General features: G+C 47.2%; 1 protein-coding gene across 1 annotated transcript in view; it reads right to left on the bottom strand.

Moving 5' to 3' along the window:
• The window catches only part of ADGRB1 (adhesion G protein-coupled receptor B1), a 201,621-nt gene that overhangs the window by 31,146 nt on the left and 157,074 nt on the right, over positions 1 to 13,401 (bottom strand). The window contains exons 23-25 of the mRNA XM_069006061.1: positions 11,992 to 12,058; positions 8,257 to 8,342; positions 2,408 to 2,506 (exon numbers count right to left, since the gene is read on the bottom strand). Of these exons, the coding sequence (XP_068862162.1) occupies positions 2,408 to 2,506; positions 8,257 to 8,342; positions 11,992 to 12,058 (252 nt within the window). The remainder of the gene's footprint in view (positions 1 to 2,407; positions 2,507 to 8,256; positions 8,343 to 11,991; positions 12,059 to 13,401) is intronic.

Here is a 13,401-nt window from a genome sequence, read left to right as displayed (position 1 = left end):
AACCTGCTCAGCATCTTCTTCAGCACAGCCTAAAGGGAAGGATTTATTTAACCCACACCTGCCAAGTCAAGCTAACCCCTAACAGGTCACAGACATCCAAAGATTTCCATTTATCACTGCCAGGTCAAGAAATCACAATTTCCAGTATTTTTCTACTTCTGCCACTTTTCTCTCCCATTAGTTCACTCTGTTCTCCCTCCCTTACACATCCCCTTATCTGACCACAGGTATCACCACAAAGATTTCCAAAAGCCAAGAAAAATGGGCTAAAGGATCAATTTCTCATTCCTTGCTATCCCAGAAACCTCTGGAACCCATGAGAGGGAAGCTGGAAAGGGCATGAGCAACCCAGCAGGAACAAGGCAGGAACACCCTTGATGTGGTCTCCACCAAAAATTTATGGCTCAGTCCAGGCCAGAGAGGAGCCAGGAATCCTCATGGCCTTTAATCCACATTTCAAGACTCCAAAACTGAACGGCAAAGCTGCTCCAAGGTCTGGGAGGATGGAGCCCAGCAGAAGGGTGGCAATGGCACGAAGCATAATCAGGGCTTGGCCTTTTGGAAAACCTCACTTACAATAAATTTGGAGGAGGAAAAGCAGGAACAGTTCAGCTGCAGGATGAAGTGGATGTCAAGGGGAAATGAGTGAAATTATTTGTGTATTCCTCAGTGTTCCCTCTGCAAGGAGAAGAGCATGGGACACTTGAGGACAAACAACAAAATTGATACTGGACCCTGTCATCTGAGGTATCCAATCTGCTGGGAAACAAAACATTAAAAAATCCTCTTAACAAGAGCCCTCCAATTTCTATCAATCCACTTAAATTAAAGAAGCAGGATGAATAGGAGATCTGGCTTTCACATCCCTTTTTTTCTCCTCATTTGGAGATGAATCAGAATTTGTGATTTATCACAGACCAATGTCAGACACTATAGGAGAGGGACTTGAGACTGTTTAACTTTTAAAATTAATTTACTATGAACAGAAAGCCTCTTCTATTAAAGAGTCTAATTTATTAATAGTAAATCTTCTGCTGGTTTAACATTCCCCTGCAGTTACAGGAATCCAAAAAGCAGCGAGCTGCTCATTCCAGACTTGTGGTACATGTGTCTGGACCAATTCCATCTCACCATCTCAGCTGGGCACTGCTGAAAAAGGTGAACAAATGACCTTAGCAGTGAAAAATAAATCAGATTTTGTTCAGATTTTTTCATTTCACTGAGAAAACCACAGAATCATAGAATGGTTTGGGTTAGAAGGGGCCTTAAAGAACATCTCATTCCAACCCCCTGCCATGAGCAGGGACACCTTCCAGGTGCACCTGAGCTTTGATTTTCTTTTATCTTTCTACATTTTGAGATCTGGCACTCGGCTGCCTCTTTTAGTTCACATTAATTAAAGGTAGGAATTTTTGAACTGCGAGTGATCTGAGACTGTTTCCTTCACACGTTTTGCATGTATTAATTTAGACATCAAAACCAAAGTGTAGCATCACTTGCATGTGATACAGTTAATAAAATTTCCAAAAGGGAAGGAAGAAAGACAAACCTTCCCTCATCGCTCTCCCTCCAACCTTAACCTTTGGGAAAAAAGCCAACCACATAAATAGCAACAATTTCTCCAGCAGAACAAAGCTCTGGCATTAATTTTTTTTTCTTTTCTTTTTTTTTAAGCTAACTCCATCAGCATCTAAGAAGAGATTTAACAGCATTTGACTTTCGTAACTCAGAGCTATGAAACGCTTTAAGATTTGGAGAATTAATTCCAAGTGCTTTCAGGGGTCCAAAAGAGGCAGTCAACACACTTATCAAATCAGACCTGCAGGCCTACAAGGTATTAAACTTAACTTTACCATTTCATAAGAGGAGAAAAAAAACCCACTTAGAAGTGATTCACCAACTCATTTAAATCACACTCAGTGCTCTGCAGCCTCTGGAGGAAAACACTCAAGCAAAAGATGGATTTTGGAGTCCCTGTCTACCACCAGAATTACTGGGAATCACATCTTTAAGTCTGGAACTCCAAGAACAGGGCATTAAACAAATGCACAGCTTGCAACAAATGCAGAGTCCCTTTGTCTTCCATGGGCTGCTCACATGCTTAAATCTGAAATCTAGGCATGTCAAAAAGCACTTTTCAGGATCCAGCCCATCAGCTCCAGGGGTGTTTCAGGAGCCCTGCACTACTCATGGCCCACAGAATGAGGTCAGGGAGAGCTGGGGGATGTCGGGGAGGTGGGCAGGGACATGGGGAGAGAAAATAAACACGGGCTGGTGAGTGCAGGGAAATGGAAGAGGGAAATAAAAAACGAACTGAAAAGCGAAAATCAAAACGAAATTAAAAAGAAAAAAAAAAAAAGAAAGTGGAAAGAAAGAAAGAAAAGAAGTTGAAATTAGAGGAACTAACATGGCGTTACTGGTGGCTGTGGCCGAAACTTCAGCAGAAGAAACTACTCCACACTTGGAACATTTGAGCGTCATGCCGTAAAGGGGCACTGCCATCTGACTGCAATTAAAACCAAAAGACTGAAACAAAACAAAACACTTCGCTCATGAGCACAAACGTCGAAAGGAAAGGGAAAGAGAAGCCAAAAAAAGGAAGGAAGGAGAAAAGGGAACCAACCAACCATACCCAGTTTGGGAAGAGAAATGAAAGACAGGCAGGAATTAAAAACTCTCTCATCTGTACCACTCCAGATGCGGGGAATGGGGGGAATGGACAACTCAGAGACTTGTTGGTGCCGCTGGAGAGGGTGGAACTGTGTTGGTGAACGTTTTGCCAGATTCAGGGTGTCTCTCTCTGGCACCCATGGAAGAGAACCCTGCTCTCCCAGTCTCCACCTCCTTCTTTTTGTTTGGGTTTTTGTTTTGTTTTTGTTTTCGTGGTTTTTTTTTTTTGTTTGTTTTTTGTTTTTTTTGTTTTTGTTTTTTTTTTTTGAGAAATTGCTCTTTTCCCTCCTGGCCTTTTTGCTCCAAAACAAAAAAGGTGGCAGGGTTGTGCAGTAGAAGGCAAGAAGTAGGGCTGTGGGGGCTGTACCTGCTTATCTTCTGTCCTAAAACAATGAAAGGGATATTTTCACTTATTTTCTCTGATTGGGAGCTGGTGAGACCAGGACAGAGGCCACTCTTTAGTTGCTTCATCCCTGATGAAGGATGGGACTCTTTCCTGTCCTGAAGTTAATCCTGAGCTTGGGTGTTTCCTCAGACCCCCAACCTGCCCTGAAAGGAACCGGACTGGCTGACTGCTTCTGAGACATTCCTTCTCTCAGATCCTGTTCAGGAGCTGAAAACATCTTTGGGATGAACGCTGAGAATTATTCTCACCTGAAAACATCTTTGGGATGAATGCTGAGAATTATTCCCAGCTGTCGATCCCACTTTTTCTGGATGGGACCAAGCACAGAACCAGCCCACTGAGGGCTGCTGGCATGAGGGGATCTGCTAAAGCACGTCCTGGGGATTTTTAGCAGCTGATGTGTGGGAACCCACCCATTCAGCTCTTCTTCCAGAGCCCAGGAACCACATCAGCTTGGCACTGTCCCCATTTCTTCCCAGAATCTGCTGGTTGTGTGCACTCCCTGGTCTGCACAGATCCACATCCACAGCAGATCTGGCTTGGAAAAAGGGAAGGAGTCTGTAAAACATCCCCCAGACCCTCCTGCAGTGCCTAGCATCAGAGAAGACATGAAATCCCTGCCAGAGGACAGCGGGTCTGGCATCCCTGGGGCGTGGTGGGGATGCTGCTGAGGGATGTTTGCCCTGACCAGGAGGGGTTTTACGGCCCTGCCCTGCCTGGGAGAGAGATCAGGCGACTTTGCAGATCATTTCTTAGCTTTGGTGGCTCTCTGTTCAGTCTCACTGCAAAAAGACATCCTGATGAGCACCAACACAGCAGCAGCAGTGGGCCCAGTGGCCCCCTGTCAAGTGGCTATTGATTGGTCTTTTCATTAATTACAGTGACATAAGTCATCATTCACGTCCAGATTAATGACTAAGGCATCCCACAGAAGCTTTCAGACACAAAGGAAACTAGCTCCTGTGTCCATAAATAAATACTTTCCAGGAAGGATGGTGTAAATCCTGTGAGGACAATGGCTGAACCAAAGCTAAAGTGGGTCTGGAGAGGCACTAGGTGCATGACCCTTTAAAAAAAAAAAAAAAGTTTATCCCCAAATCTATAAGCCACAAAGAACAGATAAGCAGAGAGACAGAGAGAGGCAGAGATAGGCAGCAAAAAGAAAAAAGTAGATTGACTTGAGGAATTTGATGGAAAACTGTACCAGAAAAAACATGAATGACACTGAATCACAGAGAACTGGCCAAAAGACCACTGTAACACACAACTGTAGCTGCTGTTGGGTGTGTTTATGCAGAAAGTTGCAAGCAGTGGGCACAGATGTGGATCCATTTATCTCCTAATTCATTCTGGCTGGGGGCATGAGGTTGTTAATATATTGAATTTCCGTAGCAGGTTTAGATTGGCGCCCGTGCATATGAAAGGGGAGCTAATGAAATAATCACAGTGAATAATGCCTTCATTCAATTTAGCTTTTTCTGCTTCCTAAACATCCACCAACAGCTCATGGGCTCATCTGGTGTGTTCACTGGAGCCTGGACTTTGCTACCTTATATTGAGCAGTGCTTTCCACCATCCAGAGCCCGAGGAGCAGGAGCGCTGCTTCCAGCAGGAAGCATTCCCAGAGGAAGGGCAATCCCAATCCCTCCTGTCTTAATGGAGTTATCATCTTCCCAATCACTCTCTTCTCTCTGTGCTCTGACAGTGCAGCTCTGTTCCACCCCACCAGGACATTGTGATTATTGCACAGCGATTATTTCACACAAGGTTGTGGGGAAAACTCTTCTTGGGTGGTTTCTGTGACCGACAGAGATAAAAGGAAAGATCCTCAAGGGGGGACAGGGCTCCTGTGTCTCCCCAGGAGTCGCAGAGGAAGCCCAGAGAGATTAAACTCAGCCAAAATTAGCCTAAAATATCCCCTATGGTCTCATTCTTCCTCCCTGCCTGCGTGAGCACACAAATGCTGCTGGAATAAACGCTGGCTGAATACATTTAAAATTCATTTTAAAGGCTCCTGACACTAAAATATTCATTTTTTTGGGAGCACTCCCTTCAACAGAGCTCAAACACTGGTGGCCACCAACAGAGACCAGTTCTGCTGGGATGGTTTTTTCCCATTCCCAGATGGGTTTTGGGGCAGTTGTGGCCTTTCTCCAGCTCTCCAGGTATTTGCACCCCATTCTTACAGCCTGGTTTTGTGATCCACCTGTAAAGTCACTGCCATTAGAAAATCCTCATTTTCTGACAGATGTGACAACAATAATCACAGCAATTTCCACTGCTAAGTACAGGGGAAGAATTATTGTGTCTCAGGTATTATGTCATCAGAACTGTTGGCACTGATGAATTTGTGACAACCGATTTGTGGCATGTGTGCTGGGCTCCTCTTAATATCCAACAGCTCTTTTTTTCCCTATTTTTGGGGATATTTTTTTTTCACCCTCTTTAAAAATTGTTTTTGCAGCACTGAACCATACTTCTTGCCTCTGCTAAAGGAAACACAACGTTTCTTTAGACCATCTCCTCAGATCCAGACATCTCCAAGGCCATTACTCATTCTGATTTTCTTCAAATCTACCTTCCAACACGGTTCCCAAGCCCAGACCAGAAGCGGAGAACTAAAGGGGGAAAGGGGCACCAGGACTCTCAAAAGTGCTCCCACACTCTCAGCAGGGGCACTCGGGAAGGGAGAACAAAACCACTGAGCACAGAGAAGGCTTAAAAGTGCTGCACACACACACACGGACACAAAAGAAGGGGGGAAAAAAGGAGAAAAGAAAGAAAAAACAAAGAACATCAGAAAAATGACTTTTTGTTTGTTTGTTTGTTTTGTTGCCTCGCAGGTTTTGTTTTTAAAGCCCAACTCTGAGTGTGATCAATAACCAGCTGCTGTGTATTAAATAAGGTCACTCCATGTTTGGATTAGAGAGGGAGAGACTGAGAGGCAGTGACTCGCTGCTTTGCTAATCCAATAAACCATTTTATGGCAGCGCTGACTTTCAAGTGCAATTATCCTGCTCCAGACCCTTCCTGGCAGCCTGGGTGTTTTCTTGAGTTCTCTCTTTGTCAAGAAGGCATCATCCAGAATGAAGCACTTGCTTGGTAGCAGCTGCTCAAAGCAATGCATCAAGGTCACTTCTTCACGTATTTTTCAACCCAGCAGCAGCTGATATCTCTGATCATCCAAATCTCCTCGTTATCATGGCCATGGTACTGCTCAGGCACCAAAATTCCCCTTTGCTGCACCCAGGGACCACATTTCTTGGCCATGACAACACTGCTGATAAAACATGAGCCTGAACAGGTCCCTGTGTTTCTCACAGAATTGTTAAGGTTGGGAAAGACCTCCAAGATTGAGTCCAACCTTTGACCAAACCCCTCCATGGCCACTAAACTCTGTCACAAAGTGCCAGGTCCACTCATTTTTTGAGCACTTCCAGGAATGGTGACTCCACCACTTCCCTGGGCAGCCTGTTCCAAAGCCTGGTCATCCTTTCAGTGATGAAAATTTCCCTCATATCCAATCTGAACCTTCCCTGGTGCAACTTGAGGCCATTTCCCCTTGTCCTGTCACTTGTCACCTGGGAGTAGATTCTGGCCCTCATCCTCACCTCACCAGTCCCTATTTCACGGCATTGGAGAGAGTGATGAGGTCTCACCTGAGCCTCCTTTTCTCCAGATTGAGCCCCCCCCCAGCTCCCTCAGCTGCTCTGGTGCTCCAGACCCTTCCCCAGCTCTATTCCCTTCTCTGGACAGGCTCCAGCCCCTCAAGGTCTTTCCTGAAGTGCGGGGCCCAAAACTGATCCCAGGATTTGAGGTGCTGGATAAGAATTTGCCTCTGCCCTGGGTTTTGCCCCCACCATTCAATTAAAAACCATTTCCACACAACTACTCCATAGTACAATGCCAGGAATATTGAACCTCATCCGTATTATCCTCTGAGACTCAGTGGAGACCTTCTCCCTCCACTTTTACAGACAGAATATATCCATATATCCAGTGCTTTCTCCACCAGCCTCCAAAGGTTTCAGACTCTGCCCATGGCCACGCAGAGGAACCAGAACATCTCTTGCTCTCCTCATTTCTTTGTAAACAACTTCTTTCTTCCAGAACACAGCTGCTACCCAGAGTGATAAATCAAATTCCTTCAGTGGACACAGGGGAGCACAGATTGCTGCCTCTCCCAGCAGCAGGTAAGGACAGAGCTTCTCTGACTACAACAAGCAGGAAAGGCAGGGGGAAATAACACACATGAACCAGGCTGACCTGTGCATCTGATGTGACTCAGAGCATCAGCCTGCTGTTTCCATCCCTTGCTTGCAGCAGGGCACAGCTCAGGGATAAAATCTGAGCAGGCTGCAGGCTCGTTCCTAGAAATGAAGGGAGAGGCTCTCATCCTGCTGGATGGCAAAACAACCGCTGCCAACAGTTTGGGAGTAACCCAAGAGAGAGCCCTGCCTGGGAGCTGCTGCTCCAGCCCAACCCCTGGGAGACACCAGGGTGGAGAGAAATGTGGAGTCAGCTCTTTAATTTATACTCCAAAGGAGAGCAGGTAACACAAACCCTCTGGATTTGGGAATGGAGGCTGTGGAGAAGATAAAGAACCTCAGGTGGCGGCAGAATTTCTTCTCGCAGTGAAGGTTCTTAACTCACCTCTCCTACTGCATCCATCTGCTGAGCTCTTCTCTGCTAGACCTCCAGGACCCTTCCCTTCCATCACACACCTCTGCTGTCCCTGGGACACCTGCCAGCCTTCAGACACCTCTGTCACCCAGCTCTTGCCACGTGCCACACTCAGCAGTGCTGAGTCTCTCCCTGCTCTAGCTGCTGTCTCTGGGAGTTAGTGACAAGAGTCACTTTGCTCTCCCTCATTTCTGGGAGGATGCATCAGCCTGGGCTGAAGCCATTTTAACAAAGAGATGAACTTTTATCATTCCTCCACAGCAGCACAGGGCTGCTTCATGGATTTTGTGTCCTGCTGCACTGAAGGACAGGGCAAAGAGATTAAATCAAGTGTGGTTTTTTCTTTTATTTTGTTTAAATATGGTTTTGCTTTTTTTTTTTTTTTTTTTTTTCATCCCCAACCTCTTTTTGTACCCCTTGCCTGGTTATTGATCACAACCTTGGGTATTTTTGGGTTTTATTTTCACTCTTTACTTAGATGTATTGATAAGGCATACCCTGCCCGTTCCTTCAGTTTCTTATCTGTTATTCCATCTTTGGATACAAGTTTGTTAAAAACCAGAATGCCAATAACCATGTTCACCTGTCAAAAGAGAAACAACACACAAGTTTTGTTTTCAAGTGGGTCAGGTCAAACTCGGTGGCTGAGAAGGGTTCCTCCCACAGCTGGGTCACACTTCTGCAGGCCACCACCCCTGGTGTCCCCTGTCCCTCCTGTCCCACCTCCCCTGGCCGTGCATCAGTGAGTTCAGAAGAGCAGAATGCAGCTGGCAGCACACCCAAGAGGTTGGAGAATCATTGAGATTGGAAAAGCTCCCCAAGATCATCAAGTCCAACCCTTAACCATGGAGCAGGAGAGAGCGGGAATTTCTCAGGTTGCTGCAAGGCTGCTTGAAGCCCAACTTTGCTTGAGGTCCAGCAAGGCAAACTCCAGGCACAACAACAATTTTGTGGGTTAATCCAAACAGAGAGTGGCCAGGACAGAGGACAGCAGTGGGCTGACACCAGCTGCTTCCCAAAGCACCTTCTGGAGCCTGTGCTGCCACAGCAGCAACATTAAGAGAATGCAGACAAGATGTCACAGTTCTTTCCTGGTGAAACACCACTGCTGCTCTCACAGTAAGAGATGGAGGGGCACTGGAGCAAGTAGAAACATCAGCTGCTCAGGTGGGATGTCTTGGGAGATATTGCACATAGCACAGCACAGAGACTTCCCAAAAAAATCAGTGTCTGTTTTCCTCAGGGTGAGAGGAGGGATGTCTGTGTCAATCAAAAATAAAAATCCACAGTGAAACACAGGCTGGACAGAGCTGAGGTCCTGCAGAGTGACCCCAAACTCCTCCCTGGGCCTTTCCAACTGCATCCACTGCTGCCAGCTGCATCTGCTTTACAAACCCCATCCGAACCTCAGCAACCCGTTAGTGACACAGAGCACCACCCCCTGCGTGCAGGCCCGGCACTGATGGTGGAAAAAGGTGACATTCTCCTGGTTTTGCTGTCAGTGGAGCAGCAGGTGGTGGTAGAACTTTGTGGTTGATGCTGCTTTGCATGTGGGGCTTGCAGGGAAATGTTTTAAGGCCAAATCCAGAGATAAATTCATGTGACTTTACGTGTTCGTGAGTTTAAGAGATCCTTCAGAGGTGGTCCTAAGAGTCACCTGACCCAAAAGAAGGGACCAAGCCTCTGCCTAATTGCCTAAATCATCCTCAAAACAATGATCAGCCTTTCTGCTGGTCTCACCAGCTCACTGACGTGGAGTCCACAGCTGGGAATCCACGGCAAATCTCAGAAATTGTGGTTATTTTTGTGTGCATCAGCTGCTGGGTCCATGGACAGCTGCGAGACCATTTCTAGAGTTCACCATGGTATTGATTTAGAGAAACAACATTGGCAAGTCAGGCACAGTGACACAGCCAAGGATCAGCAGGAAATCAAAGCCTGATTATTAGCTTGGAAAGCACTTTTAAATCACTGCTCCTTCACCGTGGAGGAGGTTGGTGAGGACAAGAGAGGTTTTTCCTTAAGGTGCAGCCAGGCAGGAGGAGAGATGGGGTTGAACTGCGGCTGGATCTCTCCTAGGGCTGGCCAAAGTGTGCATCCTCATTCCTATGGAGCAGGGGAGATGACAAAGAGCAATTCTGCACTGGTTTTAATAAAGAAATCAATCAATCAATCAATCAATCCAGTCCATTGATCACCACGATCAACATCCTGCTCTGATCCTGGCTCCACTTCTTTACTAGGTCAGGGATACAACATGGATATTCTTCTAATAACTTGAAAAGTAGCTTTACTTCTTTATCTCTGAGGTAACATCCAGGAGCAAAGCCCAGAATCTCAGATTCCTGGAGATAGCCACTACCTGACCACTGATGACTCCGCCCTGACTTCATCCCACGAGCCTCTCCCTGCCTTCAGCCTGCACACAACTATCACCAGGCTGCTCCACGTGAGCTGGGCGAGCAAAACTGCTTCCAACAGCTCTGTGTTTGAGGTAGATGAGGATCTTTAAGAACAAAGGTCAACCCTTTATCCTTAAAACCTGCAGCTGTTCAGTGTCAGTGGTCCAACTGCGGGGTGTGAATATTGCTGAAGCTGCAGGCCAAGCACCTCTGGGGTATTATAACTGAGCTCATCCATTTGCAGGCTCCCATTTATAAAAAGGCTTTCCATGCTTCTCCTTCTCCTTCCCCAAGCTCTTTGGTGTCTCTACCAGGGCAACATTCATTTGTCACCTTGGCCAGGAATGAGTCAGGGAGTCTGAACGAGGCGTGTAGCCTCTCTTTTGGTGCTGATCAGGGCCAGACACCCCCAGAGATGATTCACCACTTCCCCATATCAGCTGCAGGAACCACTATTTGCATGTGTTGACCCCTCTGTGAGGACATTTCATTTCCTCAGCTTGATGGTGAGGGAAAACTGAGCTGCCAAATGGAAGCGGGCTCCTGTGTCTTCCTCACACATTAAAAGTGCGAAGGAAAAAGAGAAGGATCACGTCCCTTGTTGTTGGCACAACGAAAGTGAGGTGCTTTGAGGCAGCAGAGTGACTCTGGGCACTACCAAAGCTTCCTCCCTCCGAATCACTGTGTCACAACCCCACATGAAAGACCTCAGCTCACACCAGTTTTGATTTCCTGCAGAGGAGGGGCCACTGCTGGCTTTTCTCTTTGTCACCGAGATGAAACGATGGCACCAAGGTGGTTTGATGTGCAGTGACAGCGCTGAGAATAGAAGCAGCCTGAGCTTTTGTGGAGTTATTCTCCTGTAAACTCCTGCTGCGGGGCATTTCATCCCCCAGGCACTGCATGAAACAAAAGCCTGAACTGAAGAAGGAACTGTGAGTGTCAACAACCCCATTCCTGTGGGAATCTCCAGGGCTCTGGAGCCTCAGAGGGCATGAAGCTCCTCCACTGGATAAAACATTGGGCTGCAGAGAAACTGCAGGAAGATGTCAGGGCTCAAATGTGGCTTTAAACCCATGGGAAATTGCTGCAGGAGGGGTTTCCTGGAGGAGCAGCAGTTCTCAGATTCTTTCAGCCCTCAGGCTTCTCATGGCCAGTGAGACTTCAGCAGCAGGGAAGGAATGTCACCTCTTGAGTGACACCTTAAACTCAAATAATAACTGGCCAAGGTTGGTGTTGGGGCTGTGTTGGAGCCAGGGGTGGTGGGACAGGAGAACAGAACCCCACCATGCAGGAGCTGGAGTTCAGGAATGTTCACTTTAGCCTTGCCATCTCTTCGAATTCAAAGCCAGCGTGACATGTTTAGGGTCAGAAGGGACCCCCTCAGCACTGACTTGAAGATCTGCATTTCACCTGCAAACAAGGACACTGCTCACATGCACTGGCCTGGGATGGACCAGGAATAAAAGCTGTCTGTGAGGGCACAGCCTGGCCTGAAAACCAGCAGGAACAGCATTTTCTGAAGGAGTCAATGTCAGAGTTTTCCACCATCATCCTGCACTTCCATCCAGACAGAGCAAAACCAAGGTAAAGCATGAATCAGATGTTAGGGGGCTCCAGTGAGGACAGAGGTGGAAGGCTGAGAGCTGAGGCAAATTATATTTCAGAATCAACCCCATCCCAAACTGCTGGCTTTGCTCGTTATTCCTGAAGGAGAAAGCTCCTCAAAACAGGAGTGGAAATAAAGAGGGGCATTCTTGGGTTGAAAGAACAAGGAAATTGCTATAAGATATAGAGGGGGAAAAAAAGCTTTCAGACAAGCTCAAATACCAAAACGACAGCAGCCGCCGGTCCCACGAAGGCATAGAGGAGTCCTCCCTCTAACGACAGCCAGCAGCTGGAAAATGAAGAGAGAACAGAAAGTCACCCAGTGGCAAATGTCCCCAAGAGGCACACGTTGGCTTCTTCCCTTTGCCTGCAGAGTTCAGCCTGGGAGGTGACACCCAATGGCAAAAAAAAAAAAAAAAAAAAAAAAAAATCTCAGACTTTAAATCAAGCGAGTTTTGCTTCCCATTTCTCCTGAACTTGCATAAAAGCTCCTCTGCCCGGGGAGCTGCCCGCAGGATGGCATTTGACAGGGGAATTCATGCAAAATGAAGGAGAGTGCTCTGTTTCAGACCAGGTCCTGGAAGCAGCTGGAGCGTTTTGCTGGCAAGACGATGCTCTTGTCCTACTTACTCAGGAGAAAGAACAGAAAGAGTGGAAACTGTCCCTTCTTATTTGCTGACCCCTGTGTCTGCCAGGGGCTCAGGTCCAGGGGTGCAGGACATTTCTTCCCTCCTTCTGAGATTGTCCCCATGGGGAAATTTAACAGCACAGCAGTGAGGTGGGAATTCACAGCATTCCCCGAGTCGAATTCCTTAAAAAATGAGCTGAATGTGGTGTGTGGTGCCTCTTCTGGAAACCAGCTTGTTCCTTCTCCCTCACACCATGTAACCTGAGAAGGACACCTCCCTTCTGCACTGACCAGATGTGGAATTTGGGCTCCTGAACTGCCTGGTGCCTTCTCAGACTGAGGGAGCTCATTTGAGACCTCTTGGTTGATGCCCTGGAAGTGTCCAAGGCCAGGCTGGATGGGGCTTGGAGCAACCTGGGATTGTGGAAGGTGTCCCTGCCCATGGCAGGGGGTGGAACGAGATGACCTTGAAGGTCCCTTCCAAACCAAACCATTCTGTGATTCTTTGTTTTTCAGGTTTGACTGTGAAGTCAGGAAGGAAACACTTTTTTTTCCCTGTGAGAGGGATTGAGTCCTGCCAAAAGATGAGCAGAGCACTTGTGAAATCTCCATCCTTGGAGACATTCAAAAGCCCCCCGGGCACAGCCACCTCCAGGTGTTCCTGCTTGTGCAGGTGGTTGGACCAAACAAATCTGAGGCTCTGGACAGCCATGACCATCCACAGCAGCACTGGAGTTGAAATTCCCATATTTTTTTTGGTGGGAATCCAGCAATTCAGGGCATGGACACACAAATTAGGCACTCCAGGGCAGGAGAGGATGGGAATTTACACAGTGTCAGCAGCCCCTGGGAAAGTTTGCATGCTTTGACAGGGCAGAACCCTGGAGAAAATGTGGGATGGAGTAATCCTGTTTCAGCAGGAAACGACCGTGCACTCAGCACAGGAGAAGGCAGGAAACCACAAAGGAGAGGGGACTTTCTCCAAGCTCTTAACTCAGCTCACC

The sequence above is a fragment of the Aphelocoma coerulescens genome, chromosome 2 (assembly GCF_041296385.1).
Source record: "Aphelocoma coerulescens isolate FSJ_1873_10779 chromosome 2, UR_Acoe_1.0, whole genome shotgun sequence".
Taxonomy (NCBI): Eukaryota; Metazoa; Chordata; class Aves; order Passeriformes; family Corvidae; genus Aphelocoma; species Aphelocoma coerulescens.
The sequence above is the reverse complement of the archived record's forward strand: the minus strand, read 5'-3'. Positions and strand labels throughout refer to the sequence as shown.